General features: G+C 36.6%; 1 protein-coding gene across 10 annotated transcripts; it reads right to left on the bottom strand.

The window, feature by feature from the left end:
• Positions 1–10,979: 10,979 nt before the first annotated feature.
• Positions 10,980–17,280, bottom strand: LOC111915882 (disease resistance protein RPV1). 10 transcript variants are annotated; one of them, XR_002858330.3, is made up of 9 exons: positions 17,135–17,280; positions 15,853–16,602; positions 13,991–15,119; positions 13,575–13,898; positions 12,583–13,497; positions 11,865–12,495; positions 11,671–11,736; positions 11,411–11,531; positions 10,980–11,245 (listed from the first exon to the last, which is right to left on the bottom strand). XR_002858330.3 is itself a non-coding variant. In XM_023911558.3 (8 exons), exons 2-7 carry the CDS (start codon positions 16,389–16,391, stop codon positions 11,705–11,707), a joined length of 3,570 nt encoding a protein of 1,189 aa, XP_023767326.1. In that variant the 5' UTR covers positions 16,392–16,602; positions 17,135–17,280; the 3' UTR covers positions 10,980–11,245; positions 11,671–11,704. The 10 variants fall into 10 exon arrangements, 7 of the variants coding, with proteins under 7 accessions (XP_023767326.1, XP_042758838.1, XP_042758831.1 ...); XR_002858331.3 differs by having other exon boundaries at positions 11,411–11,520; XR_002858332.3 differs by having other exon boundaries at positions 11,411–11,490.
• Between the last annotated feature and the right edge of the window lie 2,776 nt (positions 17,281–20,056).

The raw sequence follows: 20,056 nt of genomic DNA, 5'->3' as shown, positions 1-20,056 counted from the left end.
ATGGAAATTATTCCCATCCCTACTCACTTGAAAGAAGCCTTCTTGTGCAAGGGCTTTGGTTCTAAAATAGCTCCTTAATGTTCCTGTAATGCCTTATTTTGAATCGTTTCCCATTACGGGTGGTGATCAAGGAGTAGGTATTAGCAAATTTAGAACCCTTGAAGAATTGGTTTGGACTCATTTGGAGGTGGATAATGTAGTTTGGCTGATCGGGGTATTCGGTTTGTACTTTAGAGCCCAAGGGTATCAGTAAAGGTGTTGGTATGGGCTTTTATGAATTTTGGATTTTAATTTGGTTAGTTTTTAGGCTAATTAAAGTTGATAGAAGTGTAGGGCTTCTCGTTATTTTTGTGGATATAAATAATGTCAAAGTTGGAGTTGTAACAAAGAAGTTATGATCATTTAAAGTGAGAAGGGTTTTGGGCCGAACCGGGTACGCGGGGTATACGAGAAGTGTATGCATGGTGTACTTGGGTATTATGGATGCAGGTGCATTTAGGAACACCCTACGTTCGTCTGGGCAGAATAAACCCTATTTTTTTGGGTCTTGGACCCTATTTAAACACCTTAACTCACCTCCTACCTTCATTTCCATCATCCTTCATCCTCTCTAACCCTAAGAACGAAACCGTAGTGTCACACCCCCAAACCCGAACGGCGGAAACGTTCGGGGGTGGATGACGTCATGTGTAGTATCACAACAATTGCATCGTAGTAATCAAAGTAAACACAACCATTACATTAAGATATGAATATTTACATTTGTTTGATTCATTGTTTGTATACATCAAAAATAGCAAAAATATAAAGATGAAACTCTGAATGCTCCGTCTTCTCAAAAACTGGCGAGAGTACCTGTCTACTGATGTCCTGAGAATACAAGTGATTTTGAAAACGTATCAGCATAAAGCTGGTGAGTTCATAAGCATGTTTTTGTAGTGAAAACCTGTTAATGAATCTGCAAAATGTATGTATGTTTCCCAAGAAAATCCAATATTTTCTAACATATATGCTCGTTACAGTATTCTGTTTCGAAAACCCTCGTTACCCCAGTATGTATAATATGTTCTTGTTTGAAAACCGTGGCTACCACCAGTATGTATAGTACGTTCTATTTGAAAACCCTGGCTACACCAGTATGTATAGTATTTTCTGTTTGAAAACCCTGGCTACCACCAGAATTTATAGTAGTTTTATTACTTAAATTAAAACCATGTCTTGTATCCCTGGAAAACTCTCCAGTGTAATGTGTAGTAGTTCTATTATTTCAAATAAAACTAGTGAAGAATGAAATATAGTAAAAACAAGTTAGTTTATACTATTTTGAGTTCGTATAACCATGTTTGATATGACTAGTGACCTCAACGACGTTTCTTTGGGTTTCGTACGGTATGATATTTGTCACCCCAGGCATGCCTGCCTAACTATAGCTAGTAGTTTAGGTATGGGATTGTTAGTCCCGAATAGATCTATTCACAAATCTCACGCTCTCCCTCCAGAAGACTCTCGTTATACTAAATGTCGAGGATTTTACCAGTACTCCGAAGGGTACAAATGAAAAGATGTCTCACATTTTTGTATTAACTAGTTTACATGTAGTTCTGTATCTTGTTGTAATTGAAATCATTTGTATACTTGGTAGAGTACGAATAATTATACTTTAAATAATTATTTAGCATTATATTCTTGTTATCTGAACGTAGTAAAGAATATCACAAACTATATATGTCATAGTTTATATTATTGACCAAGTAAGTAGTTTGTATCGGTAAAACTGGTAATGAATTTCCCAAACTATACCTATTATAGTTTGACTGAAATGTATTGTTCGTGAATTGTTTTGAAAACTATGCAATTATGTTTAGAAAACGTCCCCTATGCTCCGCATAATACAAAAGGATAAAATATCTATATAATTTACGAAACTCGTTGGACTGTATTAATTGCATAAGTTTTAACCTTGTTGAAATCCTTTTTGTTTTAGTTCACAAAATGTTTTGTGTTTAGCTTGTATTCCCCTAAAAACGTTTAAAAACCATAAAAGCGTAGGGGTATGAACTCACCGTTTGTTACGTGTAAACGTTGAACTGGGAGATCCTCGAGTTGTTGTGCGTGGCACTTAACGGAATCCTAATAACAATTAAATACATATATGTATCTAAATTAGTGATTTCGTTAGATAAAGTGTTAGAAAAACACTTGCTTTTTGTTAAGGAATGTTACCGGGACTTGATTGAATCAAGGAAACAAGTTTTTCACCACTTAAGAGGTGTATACGGCCGTGAACAGGGGTTTACGGCCGTGAAGAGTGGTTTACGGCCAAACAGGCAATTTACGGTCGTGAACTCCTCTTTGAAGGGTTTACGGCCTTTATAGATTTGAAGTGTTTACGGCCGCACACTCAAGAACAAGGGTGTTTGATTTTGAAGAAAACGTGTTCTAGATGCTCCAAATCGACACCAAATGACGATTTTTGGGAGAAAATAGGTGATTTTAGTGTGTACGGTCAGAGGTTCTAGAGAGAGAATGAGAGAGTTTTAGCCAAGAAGGTTAAAATGAAGGTGGGGGTCTCGTATTTATAGGCTGGGGGTATGGTCGGTGGTGGGGTCCACCTGGCACGTTTACGACCGTAAACTCGTTCTGGCCGCAAACTTGCTATTTTTCGAGAAAATCAAGTTTTCGCGTGATTTCTGGCTTCTGACTCCTACAAAATTTAATTATATAAAACGTAATAATTTTTCCAAACCAAGGAATTTTGATGGAAATCCAATAAAATTCAAATTTTATTAACAGAAATCGGTTAAAGATAATGGAAAAGTTTCAGGTTGTTACATCATCTCCCTGTTAAAGGGAATTTGGTCCCGAAATTACTACATGGAATACAAATCATAATGGACTCGGAAAGAGATGCAGATATTTCTGTTTAATCTGATTTGCACGCTCCCAAGTGAATTCAGGTTCCCGCTTGGCATTCCAGCAAAACTTCACTATTGGTATGCGACTTTGTTTCGTTCGTTTGATCTCCGGATCCATGATTTCGACTGGTTCCTCCACGAAGTCAACGTTTTCATTGATCTTTATCTCCTCAAGAGGGATCACAAGGGTTTCATCGGACAAACCCTTTTTAAGATTTGAGACGTGGAGGACAGGATGAATATTGTTGAGCTCTTGTGGTAAACGGAGTTTGTATGCTACGGGACCAATCCTAGCAAGGGTCTCGAACGGTCCTATGTATCTCAGATTTAGCTTTCCATGCTTCCCAAAGCGTATCATGCCTTTCTAGGGGTGAGACCTTCAATAGAACACAGTCTCCAACCTGGAACTTTAAGGGTTTTCGTCTCTTATCGGCGTAGCTCTTTTGTCTATCCTTCGAAGCCTTTAGTCGTTCCCGGATTTGTACGATCTTTTCTGTGGTTTCATGGATGATTTTTGGGCTGTGAGAGTATTGTCTGGAACTTTCCCTTTCACTAGCTGCGCGTCGCCCACCTCAGCCCAATACAGAGGGGATCTGCACTTTCGGCCATACAGGGCTTCAAACGATGCAACCTTGATAATGGCATGATGACTGTTGCTGTAGGAGAATTCAACCAAGGGAAAATGGGTGTCCCACGACTTATTGAAATCTATGAAACATGCTCTCAACATGTCTTCCAATTTCTGAATGGTCCTCTCAATCTGCCCGTCTGTTTGGGGATGGTAAGTTGTGCTCATATCCAGCTTAGTTCCAAGAGCCTTTTGTAGTAACTGCCAAAATCTCGAGGTGAATCTGTTGTCTCGATTGGAGATAATGGACACAGGAACACCGTGCAGACGAACTATCTCTTGGATGTAGATTCGTGTAAGTCTTTCCATTTTGAAAGTTTCTTTGATTGGATGGAAGTGGGCGGATTTGGTTAGTCGATCGACAATTACCCATATGGTATGATACCACTTGGAGATTTGGGCAATTTAGTGATAAAATCCATAGTAATCCTCTCCCACTTCCACTCAGGTATTTCCGGCTGCTGAAGCAAACCTAATGGCTTTTGATATTCAACCTTCACCTTGGCGCAATTCAGGCATTTGACCACGAAGGTAACGATCTCTGATTTCATGTTGGCCACCAATATAACTTCTTATCAGAACCTGGGTGAACAGCCTCCAGCTGAGCCTCTTTGATTTGCACGGATAAATGGGAATGGATGGTCATTGTCAGTGCCTTCACCCTATGACCTGAGTACTCCTTCCAGCTGAGGGCATCCGCCACCACATTGGCTTTGCCAGAATGGTAGCATATTTCACACTCATAATCACTTAGTAGCTCTACCCATCGTTGTTGTCTCATGTTCAACTCCTTCTGGTGGAAAATGTGTTGTAGGATTTTATGGTCAGTGAAGACAATGCACTTGGTTCCGTAGAGATAATGTCTCCATATCTTTAATGTGAAGACCACTACTCCCAACTCCAAATCGTGAGTTGTATAGTTGACTTCGTGTGCTTTCAGCTACCTTGAGGCATATGCAATAACCTTTCCTCGCTGCATGAGCAAATAGCCTAGGCCCTGATTGGATGCATCACAGTAGACAACGAAGTCCTACGTCCCTTCGGACAGAGACATGATAGGTGCGCTGCATAGGGCCTGCTTTAATGTTTGAAAATGCAGTGTCTTGCTTTTCTCCCCAACTAAAGGATACACCTTTATGAGTTAGGGCGGTTAGAGGCTTAGCAATTCTAGAGAAATTCTGGATAAAATTGCGATAATAGCCAGCGAGACCTAAGAATTAACGGATTTCTGTGGGCGTCTTCGGGGCTGACCAATTCTCAGTCGCTTTGATTTTTGAAGGGTCCACGTGTATGCCTTCTTTGCTTAACACGTAACCAAGGAAAGTTACATTTCGAACCCAGAATTCGCACTTAGAGAATTTCGCATATAAATTTTCCTCCCTTAGAGTTTCCAGCGCTAGCCTCAAGTGCTGCCTATGATCTTTCTCGCTTCGGGAATAGACAAGTATGTTGTTAATGAACACTATCACAAACTTGTCTAGAAAAGGGCAGCACACCCGGTTCATCAGATCCGTGAATACCGTCGGTGCATTGGTTAGACCAAAGGGCATTACTACAAACTCACAGTGACCATATCGAGTTTGAAATGCTGTCTTAGGAACATCACCCTCATAGACACGTAGATGATGGTACCCTGATCTTAGGTCTATTTTCGAGAAGTAGCTGGCTCCCTGAAGTTGGTCGAAGAGATCGTCGATTCGGGGAAGAGGATAACGGTTCTTGATGGTAAACTTGTTTAATTTGCGATAGTCGATGCACATCCAAAAAGATCCATCCTTCTTTTTAACAAATAAGATCAGAGCTCCCCAGGGTGAGGAACTTGGTCTGATGAATCCTTTGTAGAGTAGCTCATTGAGCTGGTTGGATAGCTCTTGAATTTCTGCTGGCGCTAAACGGTATGGGGATTTAGCTACGGGGGTATCTCCGGGGATTAAGTCGATGCGGAACTCGACTTAGCGCTTAGGAGGGATTCCCGGAAGATCTTCGGGAAAGACATCAAGAAAGTTGCTGACTTCGGGGATACTCTCGAGGTCTTTAACTTCCTGTTTCTCATTAATGACATGGGCTAGGAATGCATGGCACTCCTTTCACAGATATTTCTGAGCTTTGATGCATGAAATGATATGGAGGTTTGAGCTGAGTTTATCGCCATAAATAATGAGGGCTTCGCTAGATGGCAGATTTAGGCGAATGGATTTTTCATAACAAAGGATATTAGCATGATTGGGGCTCAACCAATCCATGCCAATGATGACGGCGAAGCTTTTTATAGAAACTGGCATAAGGTCGATTGGAAAGGAATGGTCATTTAGGGTAAGGGTACAACCGATAAATATATCGTTATTGCTCTCTTTCTTTCCATTTTCCATCTCAACAGTGAATGTTTCAGTTAAGGGTTGGGTTTTATGTTTGAGAAGATGCTTAAATGCATGACTAACAAAACTTCTCTCCGCACCAGAATCGAAAAGCATGCATGCATAAAAGTTGTCAAGGAGGAACGTACCCGTAACAACGATGGGATCAGCAACTGCCTCTTCCTGGCGCATTGCTAGCACTCTCCCTGTGTTGCCAGCTATTGTTGCCTTTGGGTAATTTCTCTTGTAGTGCCCGACTTCTCCACAGCAATAACAGGCTTGACCAACACCCGCTCCAGGGGCCTGATTGGTTGGTTGGGCTGGTGTCTTGAAAACTCGAGTTGTGTGCCCCTTCTTGCCACAATTTTTGCACATCATTTCACGGTATAGTTCATGATGATGATAATTGCACTTGTCGTACTGAGGAAGTGGTAGCAGCATGAACTGCCACTACTTGCTGTTTCTTGGAGGGCTCCTGCGAAGACTAGCCCTTACGCTTATTCCAAAACTTTTTTTTCGCATCACTCGCCTTCTGTGGCTCGGGAATAGTTGCTACTGCATCAAGATCAACCCCATGATCTATGAGAGTTTGCGCTAAACACTTGGCGCTGTCAAAAGTGGAAGGCCTAGTAGCCAAGACATTTCCTTGAGTTGGGGGTGTCAATCCCCAAATGTACCTCTCAATTTTCTTGCTTTCCGGGTGACCATTCCTAGAAAGAGGAGAGCCAAATCACAAAATCTAGTTGTATAGGAGGCAATATCGGAACCTTTCATCTTCATATTCCAAAGCTCGTGCTCCAACTTCTGCATCTCGCCTCTTGGGAAGTACTCTGCAAGCATGAGTTTCTTTAAACTTTCCCAACCCATGGCAATTGCCACTGGCAGGGTTAGGGATTTGACCCGACCATTCCACCAGGTCAATGCTCTGTCGGTGAAGGTATAGGAGGTGAACTTCACCTTGTTTGCTTCGGAGCATGCACATATTTGGAAGACTGATTCGATCTTCTCGATCCATCGGGTGAGGGCAATGACACCTCCATTGTCGTCGAAGGATTTGGGCTTTACGTTCATGAAATCTTTGTAAGAACACTCCTTCTGGTGTCCTTGGCCACCCTCATGATTAAGGGGATGGGTACCATTTCCCGACCTACTAGAGCCGCCAGAATTGATCTGCAACATCGCGACAGCTACAACGGCCATGACTGCTGCTTGGAACATGGTTGGGTCGAACTGAGGAGGTGGTGGCGTCGGATCTGTTGGGGGTTATTGTTCTTTCTAATGGGTCTTTTCTTCAGGGGCACCTTGTTCTAAAAATAATCAAGAAGAAGAGTATGGTAAGTCCTCTAGGTTTTGAATCAAGAGATATGAAACAAGATATATCTCAGCCTGATGGATTAAGTGTTCTACTAAGCGATAAACAAGGAAAAGTTACTAATACAAGTAAACTATCGCTAGGAAGAAATGAGTAGCAACACCTTGAATGAATCTCTACAATGTATTTAGTTCTAGCTAAAATACTCCTATAGTATTTTAAGTTGTATGTTTTGTTCTATCGGTATCTGTTGTATATACTTGGTAAGTTTTAGGCCTGCTGCAACACTACAGTCACTCCCAAACACATGCTGGTCATGTCTTAAATAAATATAGTTGATCAGGCTATATTGACCCTAGACATGATTACATTACTACCCATGTTTAACTGCATTGTCCAGCATCCAAATACTTTTGTTTTGTTCTATTTATGATATTGTTTTTGGTATGTATGTATATTTGTATACTTCTTATAAAATACTTATATTTAAAAGTATACTTTTATTTTCGAGCACTTCAGCCCTTTAGCGTTTATAGTTGTATACCATGTAAGGTTCGGTATACTAAGTTCACTATAAACAATAGCTCTGATACTAATCTATCACACCCCCAAACCAGAACGGCGGAAACATTCGGGGGTGGATGACATCATGTGTAGTATCACAACAGCTGCATCATAGTAATCAAGGTATACACAACCATTACATTAAGATATGAATATTTACATCCGTTTGATTCATTGTTTGTATACATCAAAAGCAGAAAAAATATAAAGACGAGACTCTGAACACTTCGTCTTCTCAAAAACCAGCGAGGGTACCTGTCTACTAATGTCCTGAGAAGACAAGCGATTTTGAAAACATATCAGCATAAAGCTGGTGAGTTCATAAGCATGTTTTTGTAGTGAAAATGTTAACGAATCTGCAAAATGTATGTATGTTTCCTAAGAAAATCCAATATTTTCTAAGATATATGCTCATTACTGTATTCTGTTTCGAAAACCTTGGTTACCCCCAGTATGTTGAGTATGTTCTTGTTTGAAAACCCTGGCTACCACCAGTACGTATAGTATGTTCTGTTTGAAACCCCTGGCAACACCAGTATGTATAGTATGTTCCGTATGAAATCCCTGGCTACCACCATTATGCATAATAGTTTTACTACTTAAAATAAAACCATGTATTGTATCCCTAGAAAACTCTCCAGTGTAATGTGTAGTAGTTCTATTATTTAAAATAAAACTAGTGAAGAATGAAATCCCGTAAACTAAGGTTAGTTTATACTATTCTGAGTTCTTATAACCATGCTTGATATGACTAGTGACCTCAACGACGTTTCTTCAGGCGTCATATGGTATGATATTTGTTACCCCATGCATGCCTGGCTAACTGTAGCTAGCAGTTTAGGTGTGGGATTGTTAGTCCCGAATAGATCTATTCACAAATCTCATGCTCTCCCACCAGGAGATTCTGGTTATACTAAATGTCGAGGATTTTACCAGTACTCCGAAGGGTACAAATGAAGAGATGTCTCACATTCCTATATTAACTAGTTTACGTGTAGTTATGTATCGTGTTCTTGTAACTGAAATCATTTGTATACTTGGTAGAGTACGAATAATTATACTTAAAATAATTATTTAGCATTATATTCTTGTTATCTGAACGTAGTAAAGAATATCACAAACTATATATGTCATAGTTTATATGATTGACAAAGTAAGTTGTTTGTATCGGTAAAACTGGTAATGAATTTCCCAAACTATACCTATTATAGTTTGACTGAAATGTATTGCTCGTGAATTGCTCTGAAAACTATGCAATTATGTTTAGAAAATGTCCCTTATGATCCGCATACTACAAAAGGGATAAAGTATCTATATAATTTACGAAACTCGTTGGACTGGATTAATTGCATAAGTTTTAACCTTGTTGAAATCCTCTTTGTTTTAGTTCACAAAATCTTTTGTGTTTGGCTTGTATTCCCCCTGAAAACGTTGAAAAACCATAAAAGCGTAGGGGTATGAACTCACCGTTTGTTGTGTGTAAACGTTGAACTAGGAGATGGTTTTAGTTCAGGACAAGGGTTATGGTTTTAGTCATCAACATAAGAACTCAATGAATTGGTATGGTACCATGAGAAGTGATTTGAATTATCAGACTTGTTAAGGTCTCTAGAGTATTCTCCTGGATTTCAGAAGTTGGACGATCATTGTACTTGATTGTAATGGGATGCTGGTATTGACTATCACGTGTCATAGGCGATTCAGGCCGTATGAGGTTGATGGGTTGGGAATCCATCAAGATTTAAGAGATGAAAGAGCTTCGTCGAATCCAAGTGGGGGAGATTCGATCAGAATTTACGGAAGTCCGGAAGGATGTGGAACTAGGGCAAGTTTTACATCCTGGTCAGGGAGAAAGAAAACCTTAGTGGTCATTCATATTGAGATTGTGTAAGCGGGGGTTCAAGAAACATCCAATCATTGGCCAGTGTCTTCTGTATTATACAGAACCGACTTGTGGGTGAGTCTGTGTTGAGGGCTTCAGGATTCGAAGCGTGACCCAAACATCTGTTTGGATGCAGGTTTTGGTTCAAGAGGCGTGTGGTTGTGATGGTTAGGGTGTGGTAAGGCCATGGGTGGTAACCATGGTTGGTTAGAAGTGTTGTAAGATTTTGATGAGATTGTAACATTCACCAGTTCTTGATTGACTATCGATGGGGATGGTCATGTGTGAAAAAGGGAAAATCAATTTGTGCTTTAGGTGCGCCAGTCAGGATTACCGAGCAGTATTCTCTGTTTAGGTTGAGGACCATTGGGGTACGAGGCGAAGTCGGGCCTGCGTAGCTCTAGATGTGTGGGACCCGTGGGCGAGCCTGCTCCATAGTATATATGGGTAGGACCCGTGGGCGAGGCCAGGAGGGACCTAGTGGAGAGCGCTGTTGTTGAGTTTTAATTAAAAAAAATAGTTTCAAAAACTAGAAAATATAGCAACGGAAGACTTTAATTTTTGAAATAACATGATCATAGTAGCCATGACAATTTTAACAAATATAAATAAACATAACATAAAAAGAAAATTTAAAAACTTGATGGAACAAAACGTCAAAAAGATTAGAAAAAAGTTCTTCGAACAAAAAGTAAAAAAAGCATTAATAAATGTATTTGAAAAAAATGTCAAAAAATAGAAAAACTTACTCGAATAAAAACATCAAAAAATTTAGGCAAAAACATTAAATAATATATTTGAACAAAACGTCAAAAAATCTAAATCATAAAAAATACAAATAAATTAAGTAAAGACAATAATAAATAATAGACAAAATTACATAAATGGTCCCCAGGAAAACATTAATGATCTTATGGCCATAAGAGCAAATGTGTCGGACTTAACTGAATAACTTAACATTGTTAACCAACAAGACTGTCTGCAAGTTTCATAAAGACTAAACTCGGTCGGTTTTGTTAACCACAAGGACCATTTATGTAATTTTGTCTATAATCAAACATGGTTTCTCCGAAAAAAAAAATGTGAGCAGAATTAGAAAAAAAATGAAAAACCTCACTGCATAAATAATTATAAGCATTTATTTAAGAATGGGGAACTTTCCATGATTATCATAATTTTGTTATATTGGATTTTTATTTCATATGTTCCATATTTAGGTATTTCATATTTTAGATTACAATAAGTGTTTAGTTTCTGCCTTGCCATATTTTAACTTCCACATTTTAGTAATTTCATATTTTTGCTTTTATGTTGAACCAGTTCAAAAGTGAACGATATAGTCTTGTAGAGAATTTTGAAATTAAAATACAGTCATGTATATTTCCTCCTTTACACTTTTAGTGAACTGCTGTTAAGAGCCTTGGCTACGAATAAGACAATCAATGTTTGCAGGTTTTATTCCATATGCCTATGAACAAATATTGTACTACCTCCATCCAAAATTAAATCCAACAAATATTGTCCACATTTAACTTTTGAAGTCTTTATTATTCAATGTTGACCTGAAATCCAACAACACCGCCACTGCCTCTGTTTGTGGCAGAATATTGTGAGTATATATTAGTTAATGTTGAACATAATATCAGTTATTAACAGTTTAACACAAAAAGGTGTGTCCATTGATGAATGTTGTTGTGAAAAAGGCTTGTGTTACGGCAAAACGAGATAAATATGTATACACAAAATATATCTAACCTAGCATTGTAAAAATTTTGAACATGCATGTTTTGTAGATCCAACTCTCTGGGACAAGACAACACCAAAACCAAAAGCACCTTCATTGCCATTAGAAAACATAAATAAACCTGAAAGAAGACTGCTTAGATTCGATGAGCTGTAGAGATGAGTAAAGGTCAGGCAAGTCAAAGTGTATATAAGTCTGTTGAGTGGACTGCCAGTTGATTTGTGTGCTAGTTTATACATGTTATGAGAAAAGGGTTTTGGGATAAAAGTACCTCAGCGGCCATCCTCAAGTTCACCAGTCTTCCTTTAGGACAAGGCTTTGAAGTAAAATTCGTTATCTAATGAAAAGAAATAGATTAGAAATTCGGCAATGATCGCTGAAAACTAAAACATGAATTAAAATACTATCATTTAGCTGTTATCAGCTTTAGTTAAAAAGTAGTAGATATATAAGAATGACATCTACCTATAAAGTGGGCGCCTTCTCCACATAGATAATAATAGTTTAGTCGAACTATATCAAGGCCAGGCCACAAAATTCGATCTTTGTTTAGGATGTATTCTCCTGTTGTTGTTTGAAATCCGGTGAGATCTCGACCAATAATGTGATTCCATGACTTGTAATAACCCAACACATCTTGTTTCTCATCCATGTTGCCATCATCATATACAAAACCAACCCCACACTCCTTGATAACTGCATCACCAATATCATCTGGTTCCCACATCACCCTAATAGTAACGTGGTCACCACATTCCATCTCATTCATCCCAAACATCCAATGACTTAACAATGTCAAGCACTTTCCACCGACATCAAGTACACTGTCAATGTAATGGTCGTATATCCAGGTGAGGTTCTTTGTTATATTATTAATTTTGATCACCGGCAAATCTAGGAGGACATCATCTACTAATCCAAGCCCCTCATCGGGAAATGGAGATGCCAACACACAACAGAAATTTAATCCAGTGAGCTTGTTAGTAGATGATGAGATGGTAAATGATATAGATGGCCCCATGCTTCTATCTATAATCCAATTCGGCATTTCTTCGCCTCCATAAATTGTGCTGAATATTCCAAATTCATAATACATCTGCCAAATACAACCACCTTCATTAATCACCACATTAATTGTATATACATTAATATTTACACAAAGACATAATTAACTACAGAAAACCTGGATTTCAGATTCCTCTGATTCCCCATAAGTAGAAGAAGTTGTCACGTGCCTTCCGTTCAGGAAATCTAGCTTAGTCCAGCCCAGACGATGTAATACTTTTTCCTCAACACCTGCCATTGGTTGGATTTTGATCACGCCTTCAAATTCAGATGATGAATGTACCAAGATCCTCCGTCCTAGTGCTAACTTGAGTGGGGACATTTGTGGATCAAATACAACTTTTCGTAAAAAACACTTATTAGAATAAAGGTTCAAATGTGTGAGTGTATGTGGTGGATGCTCAAATGTTGTCAGCATTTTACAATCGCTCATACTAAGTATCTCAAGCCTAGGAAGGGTTCTCACACAACTAGGCAGGGAAACAATAGGATTTTTATCTAGAGTTAATTCCTTTAACATAGGCAAGCAACTGAAGTCCATAGGAAAGGATTCAGAGGACAAATTATTATTCTCAAGTGATAAGCTCACTAAAGATCTTGGTAAAGAAATCACAGAGAACTTTGAATAACTTGGCATAACCTCCACAACAGTGGAGGAAGAGGTTATAGTGTTTATGCTAATATTGTTTGCCTTGAGCATTTCTGAGGAATCCATATCCCTAATCCTGATTTGAGATTCACCAAGATGACAACCGTTTAACAATAGTGTTTTAACTTTCTTTAATTTGCCTAAGCTTTTTGGAAGTTTTTTCAGCTTCTTGCAATAGCTTAGATCAATGAGGGCAAGTTCAAGGCATTGCTGAATTGATTCACAAACCTCCAGCAAACCAATACACCCTTTGAGTATTAACCTCTCAAGTTTAGGGAGGTGGTCAAAGCCACGAAGACTACGAATCTGTTCACAAAAACTTAAATTAAGAATCTTCAACGAACCAAGCAATCTTTTGTCTTTTGAGCACGATCCAATCATTTGCTGAAATAGAGATCGGTTACAATAATAGTGAATTTTTTCAACACGAACTAGAAGAGTAATACATGGAAATAAGTTACCTTTAGCCTCTTATGAAGTCGTTGTGGATAGCTATAGCAAATCTCCAATGATTCAATATTGCTATATGACATGTCAAGAGCAACCAAATTCTCCATCGATAAGTCAGAAGGTATATATTTCAAAGGGAATCCATGCATACACAACCATCTTAATTCTTCTGGAAATTTTTTGTAAGAGCCGCTGATTTGCACATAATTGAGTTGTAGCAACATTAGCCTATCCATCTTACTCAATGCATCTGTTTTCAACTCAAGTGATCCATGTAACTTCTCTTTCTCAAGCATTCTCATATCAAGAGTGAGTCCTAGAACATTTTCCGTACCCTAATAAGAAATGGGATGCAAAAACATTTTAAAATGTTAGGCATGTGCATAGAAATACAAACTGCTTTAAACAAGTATATATGTCCTCTTACCTTTTCTTGTTTCAATACTCTAAATGACTCATGACCCCATAATCGACTTCGTTCCCATGGCTTGTAAAGTGATTCTTCACGTACCAAAAATCTTCCCATCTCTTGAACCAATTGATGCATCATCAATTCATTAGTATCTCCAACACTAAGAAGGCATTTGTCGATGAGATTCGTGATCCCAGTTTTTGTTTCTATATCGCATGCCTCTAATATTGTTCTAGTAACATCTCTATCCATTCCAATAAAGATACAAGCAATATACTTAAATAAGTTCTTATCACTCTCTGATGCCAAAGAATCAATGCTCATTCTCAACACATTATTTATAGGGGAATCATTTTCTTTCTTTAGTTTGTCTATGTAACCCTCCCAATAAGTTACTTCTCGATTATGTAGAGACCTACCCAAAATTTCAAGAGCCATTGGATGTCCTTCACAATAGTTCACAAGATTTTCAGACACCTCTTCATAACCTGGCTTGGGATTATTACACATGAATGCATGAAAACACAAAAGTTTTTGTGATTCAGTAGTAGATAAGCCTTCAAGCTTGTGTTCTGCATATCTGGGTTTAATTTTCATTTTGAATAGTGAACAACTCTGTGTCAACCATGCATCCTTTGTTGTTATTAGAATTTTGCTTCCTGGCCGAAAACCTTTGCTTCCAACTAACGCATCCAACTGGTCAAGACTACCAATATCATCAAGAACTAGAAACACTTTTTTATTGGCTAGTACTTTCTCTATCATTGAGGTGTATATAGAAACATCATGAACTTGAACTATCGAACTTGGTTTGGAAATGTCAGCATAGAGTTGTTTTTGTACATCAATCATTCCATTATACTTTTTATCACATCGCCTACTTATGTCTATAATGCAGCTGCTTGTGTCAAATTCATGAGAATGTAGTGCGTAGACATATTTGGCTAAAGACGTCTTCCCGATCCCACCAATACCTAAAATAGTAACTATATCTGTGGTAGGCGACGATGCATCCTTCAACCATGAAGTGAGGAATGAAATGGAAACTTCCATCCCAATAAGTTGTGGTAATGGAAACCTTGATGATATGTGTAATCTACGGAAGATGTCCTTGACAATTTCATTAATAAACTCCACCTCAAGCCTGTAATTTGATTTTAGTAAGAACAACAAAACACAATCAAAACAATTAACATGTGATGCTAGATATTTAATTTTTCCAATGATCCAAATCAAATTTATATCATATTGAGCGATTATGTAATTAAGTTTTTCATATCATAACAAATATCATATTTGCACTGCTAACCAAAGGTCTTCTAGCCCAACAATATTTGTCTTCCCTCTTTAAGGTTGAGGTTTCAAGTCTCGTTTGAGACATAGATGGATTTAGGAATAGTTTAGTAGTAGATTATACAATAATAGATAAATAACTGTAACAATACAAAATTACTAAAAGGCCCTTAGAGCTAACAAACTCCTAGCTAACTTGAAACTAGCTGGCTAATAGATCTATCATTCCAAAAGGTATTAAAGGAGAAGATACGGAGGAGACATTGAAATGCATAAGGAGAAGATAATGTTGAATTTTCATGCACTAGTTTAACAATATTAAAGGAGTGTGGAAAAATAGTTACGAGGTTATTTCTAGGTGCAAGATCAAATGTTCTGCTCTTCGTGTGTCTGATGTAAAGCTTACTTCTTTTATGTAGTATAGATGTAGCGGAAAAGGGACTGGGCAGTTAAATTGGTATTGTTGATCTGTTAATTAACCCAATGTAATCTGTTTTTTTTTTTTTCTAGCTTCTCGCTAGCTTTAGTAAAAGTCTTATTGTGCAAAAAAGGAAGTATGCAAATATGAGTAAGAAAGTGATTACCTGCCGTTTGCATCCTTCCCTTTTAAATCAGCAACTTCTCTAATCGCTTTATTCCAAAGCTCTATCTTTTCAGCCCATTGACTTCTTTTATTTAAATTTGACTCTGCCTCCATCTTCTGTCTATGCTTAGCCATTGCATCTCCAAAGCTACCTTCTTGCTTCCTGACATGGGTGGGCTCAACATGATAAAAGATGGGGATGACAATATGATTGGATGTCATACGTTGCTCAAGGATCAACACCAGTTCATCAAGACACCACGTCGAAGTAGCATAATTTTTGGACAACACGATAATAGAAGCCCTAGATGCTTTAATGGCACTCTCCAATTCTGGTTTTAGATCTTCCCCGGTTTCAATCTCTTCATCGTCCAAAAAGGTAGTGATATTGGCATGCATGAGGGCGTTGTAAAGGTGATTAGTGAAACTATGACGAGTGTCAACACCTCTAAAGCTTAAAAATATGTCATATCTATGAGTTTGAGTTGATGAAGAGGATGAAGATCCTTCTGAAACTGAAAGTTCTGAGAGAACAACCATTCTGAGTTATGGCTTATGCCCCTTCACTCTTCCCACGATTTTGTTTATCTTATCTCTTCTTTCGTGATATATGTTGGTGTATCCCAATAAGCTGTGTAACTCACTTTCCTCCGGACATCATCGGTAATGAATAATGTTGGTTTTACGGTTTACCTCTTCCGTCACTTGTGCTTCAATCTCAAGATCCCATACACATTAACGTCTCTACTCTCTACAAACGAGATAAAATCCAAATATTAATGCATTATGCAACTTAAGTCTCATCAAACATGTTACACCTCAAAAATAATACCATATATACTCCTTAAAAAACATTTAAGTGTTTAAAAAACAATACATGCACCTCGATGTTTGCCATGTGTGAATTAATATGCTTCAGAAACAACCAGAACACATATAGCTACGTACAGATTGGTTTAAAAAATTGGTTACTTAATTATTTGAATTGGTTAATCTGTTTTTCTGGCTAAGTTTGTGTGCAAGAAGATATCAAACCATCAAATTCAGTTGACTGACGAAACCTGTATTTTGGTCCGATCAACCCACCATAAACATCCCTACTATTGTTTAAACAACATCCATCTAAATTTCAGCCGAATAATCCTCAAACAAACTAACACCAAATACCATTGTAGAAACAACAACAAGATCCACTCGTGCCTCATATGAAACGAATTGTAAAACATAGAGGCAATTTCAAGTTTTCACTACATACCAACAAGCAACGAGGATAGAAGACGAACCAAGTGAGACGAGACATGAAGGAAGACGAGTGGAACCTACAGAGGGTACGGCAGTAAGTTTTCAGGGGAATGAGTCAACGAGGGAGGGAGACGACGAGAGAGGGGAAGGTCCTCATGGTTTGTGGATGCCCTTACTCTTCAAAACCAGTGATGATATATATTTTAGTAGATTGCAAATATGATCCCTATGCTTTGCTCAGAAACACAGGTTTCATCCATCTGTTGATTTTGTCCAAAAAAAGTCCTCATGCATTGTTCCATTTTTGTTGTGTATATATTTTTTTATCTTCAAATCTAACTTTATAGGCTTTTATAACTATTGATCTCATATGGATACAATAAGGCTAAGCGGAGTGGCCCGCCAATGACCATCGTCAAACTCGTTAAGCAACTTGGAACACCGCTCCCTAGCGCTCGTCACTGTGTTGGCGAGAAGAGAGAGAATGTGAGAAATGAATGGGATTGGTCGGTGTGTGGTTCAACCGGATTACTAATTTGCTTGACAAAATTCAATTTATGAATTCAATTTCACAAACTTTGTTCTGCAATAAAAATGGTGATTTTGTTCCAAAAGTAAGAAGATAAAGCGTCCATTTTTTTCAAAAGAGAAGATAAAGTAGATGAAATATGATTTATTTATTGAATGGTCCTTGTAGTTTTACTTTACCTTAAGACTTACTCCCTTGAGTTTTAAGATTCTTTCTAAAGAAGCTATCACAATGATACAAATTCATTTATAATAATAATAATAATAAGTAATTACAAAACAAATAAATAATTAAATTTAAAAATTATATTGGTAAAACAATTAAATTAGTGATATATCAATGTTTTGTAACGTATACCGTTGGTTATCAAACATTCAAACTTATTTAACATTGGTAAAATATATATCTTTGATTATCAAATATTATATTAATTGCTTGTGGTTTAAAAAAATAAAATTTGTTTAATATTTATGTATAAATAATGTTTCTATATTAAAATAAAGTAATTAAATTAAATTAGTAAAAAAAATATTAAAAAAAATAGAGTGATACGAGTATTACCACTCCCTATCAAATGTTAAGATTAAATACTAAATGTTCAAAAATAAGATGTTACCACTTCTCTTAGCCTAACATTATTTCAAAATGGGTTGTATGACACATCATTGCATTAAATATTTAATACATATTAATTAAAATACTGATATATGTATAATACTTTTAAATATAATCTATAAATCATTTATAAAATTTGTACTAAATTAATAATTGTAAATATTTAATACAGTTTATTAATTTGTTTTCTAAAAATAACAATAAGTTTTTAAGAATATATATATATATATATATATATATATATATATATATATATATATATATATATATATATATATATATATATAAAAGGAAATCTGAAACTCACAAATTCATTAATTTGTTTTAAAAAAAAGTGGGTTTAAATGTTGTGCCGGTGACACAAAGTACCGACAACAAAGGTGGTAGATATCATAAAAGCAATTAGGTTCTTATGGTTTAAACATAGGAAGAGAAATGGAAGTTTAAAATGCACATATTGGAGCATAAGTCCTTTTATAAGTTTGTAATTGTTTCCTAATTATCTACTTGTATTCCTTCGCTGACTAGCATCTTGCTGGGTCGTTCATTTGCTAGTTAGAAAAAAAAAAAAAGTTGCATAATCTAATCAAGATCATTGTGGGTTATGGACTTATGGTATTTATTTGCAACTTGGAAGGCTATTGACATTTATTTATTTACTTTTTTTTTTTTTTGAAGGATCATAGAATTTTATTGATGAGGATAGCAAGGCGCAACTTGCGACTATGGTCTATGGACAATGAATGCTCGCATGTGCAAATACGGAGCTCTCACTTTCCTATTCTATCTTCTAGGAATATAGATGCCCCACGTGACACCATATTTTGAGACCATAAAATAAAAGATAATTTCTTCCTTTTTATTTTAGCCACTGGTTGTTACCCGAGTAAATTCTACGAATTATGCTTTCGAATAATTTACTTATTTTTTTAATTCAAACGGTTCTTAGGTTCTTATAATTTATTTTTATTATATATTTTTTTTTATGTTTTATTTAAAAATACTATTATGCTCTTATTAATATATTTTTTATTTAATTATATTATTTTTTGCTATTTCTAAAATTAATTATTATAATTTAATCAATAAATTACACATCATCTGTTTATCCCTCTTTCACCCGGTTTCCTCTCTTGCTGGAAAATGTCACCAAGAAGAAACTAATTGCCACCATCACTACACTACAAGAACAAATAGCCACTATCACTTACATCAAAAAATAAAAACCACATTGAATCAATTAAAACCAAAAATAAAATCTAAAATCAAAACTGAAAACTTGAAATCAAATCATAAATCAAAGCCATAATTGATTCATTCAAACTAGACATTCAACCAATTAAACTCAATATCATACTAGAATCAAAAATCCTAACCAGAAACCCTTCCCCAAACTCTTTGATTTACTGCTTCGAAGCATTGCCAGCACGTGACAATGATGTTGATGAACAAATGGACAATTGAAACCTATATCTCATATCGATTATTCAAGGCTTCCCCCTCTTTCTCTTTCGCTCTTTCTGGTGAAATCTTTGACAACCGCTTTCCCTTATTCTTCAACAAAATGGGAACAATCAAAACACTAAAAAAAATTACATAGATGAACCTGCATCAACCAAAAAATCTGAAAAAATTGGCAAACAAATCCATTACAAAACTAAATCCTAAATCAAACATAATTCAAATGAAAACATGATGAAATTAAAAATCAAAGTAAACCAAAGTTGAGAGTTGAACAAGGTGACCTTCCTCCACAAAATTCATTTTCTGCAGACTCAACCTATAAACAAAAATCTATTTTTTTCTGATATAATTTTGA

This window comes from Lactuca sativa, chromosome 1 (genome assembly GCF_002870075.4).
Source record: "Lactuca sativa cultivar Salinas chromosome 1, Lsat_Salinas_v11, whole genome shotgun sequence".
Classification (NCBI taxonomy): Eukaryota; Viridiplantae; Streptophyta; class Magnoliopsida; order Asterales; family Asteraceae; genus Lactuca; species Lactuca sativa.
The sequence above is the reverse complement of the archived record's forward strand: the minus strand, read 5'-3'. Positions and strand labels throughout refer to the sequence as shown.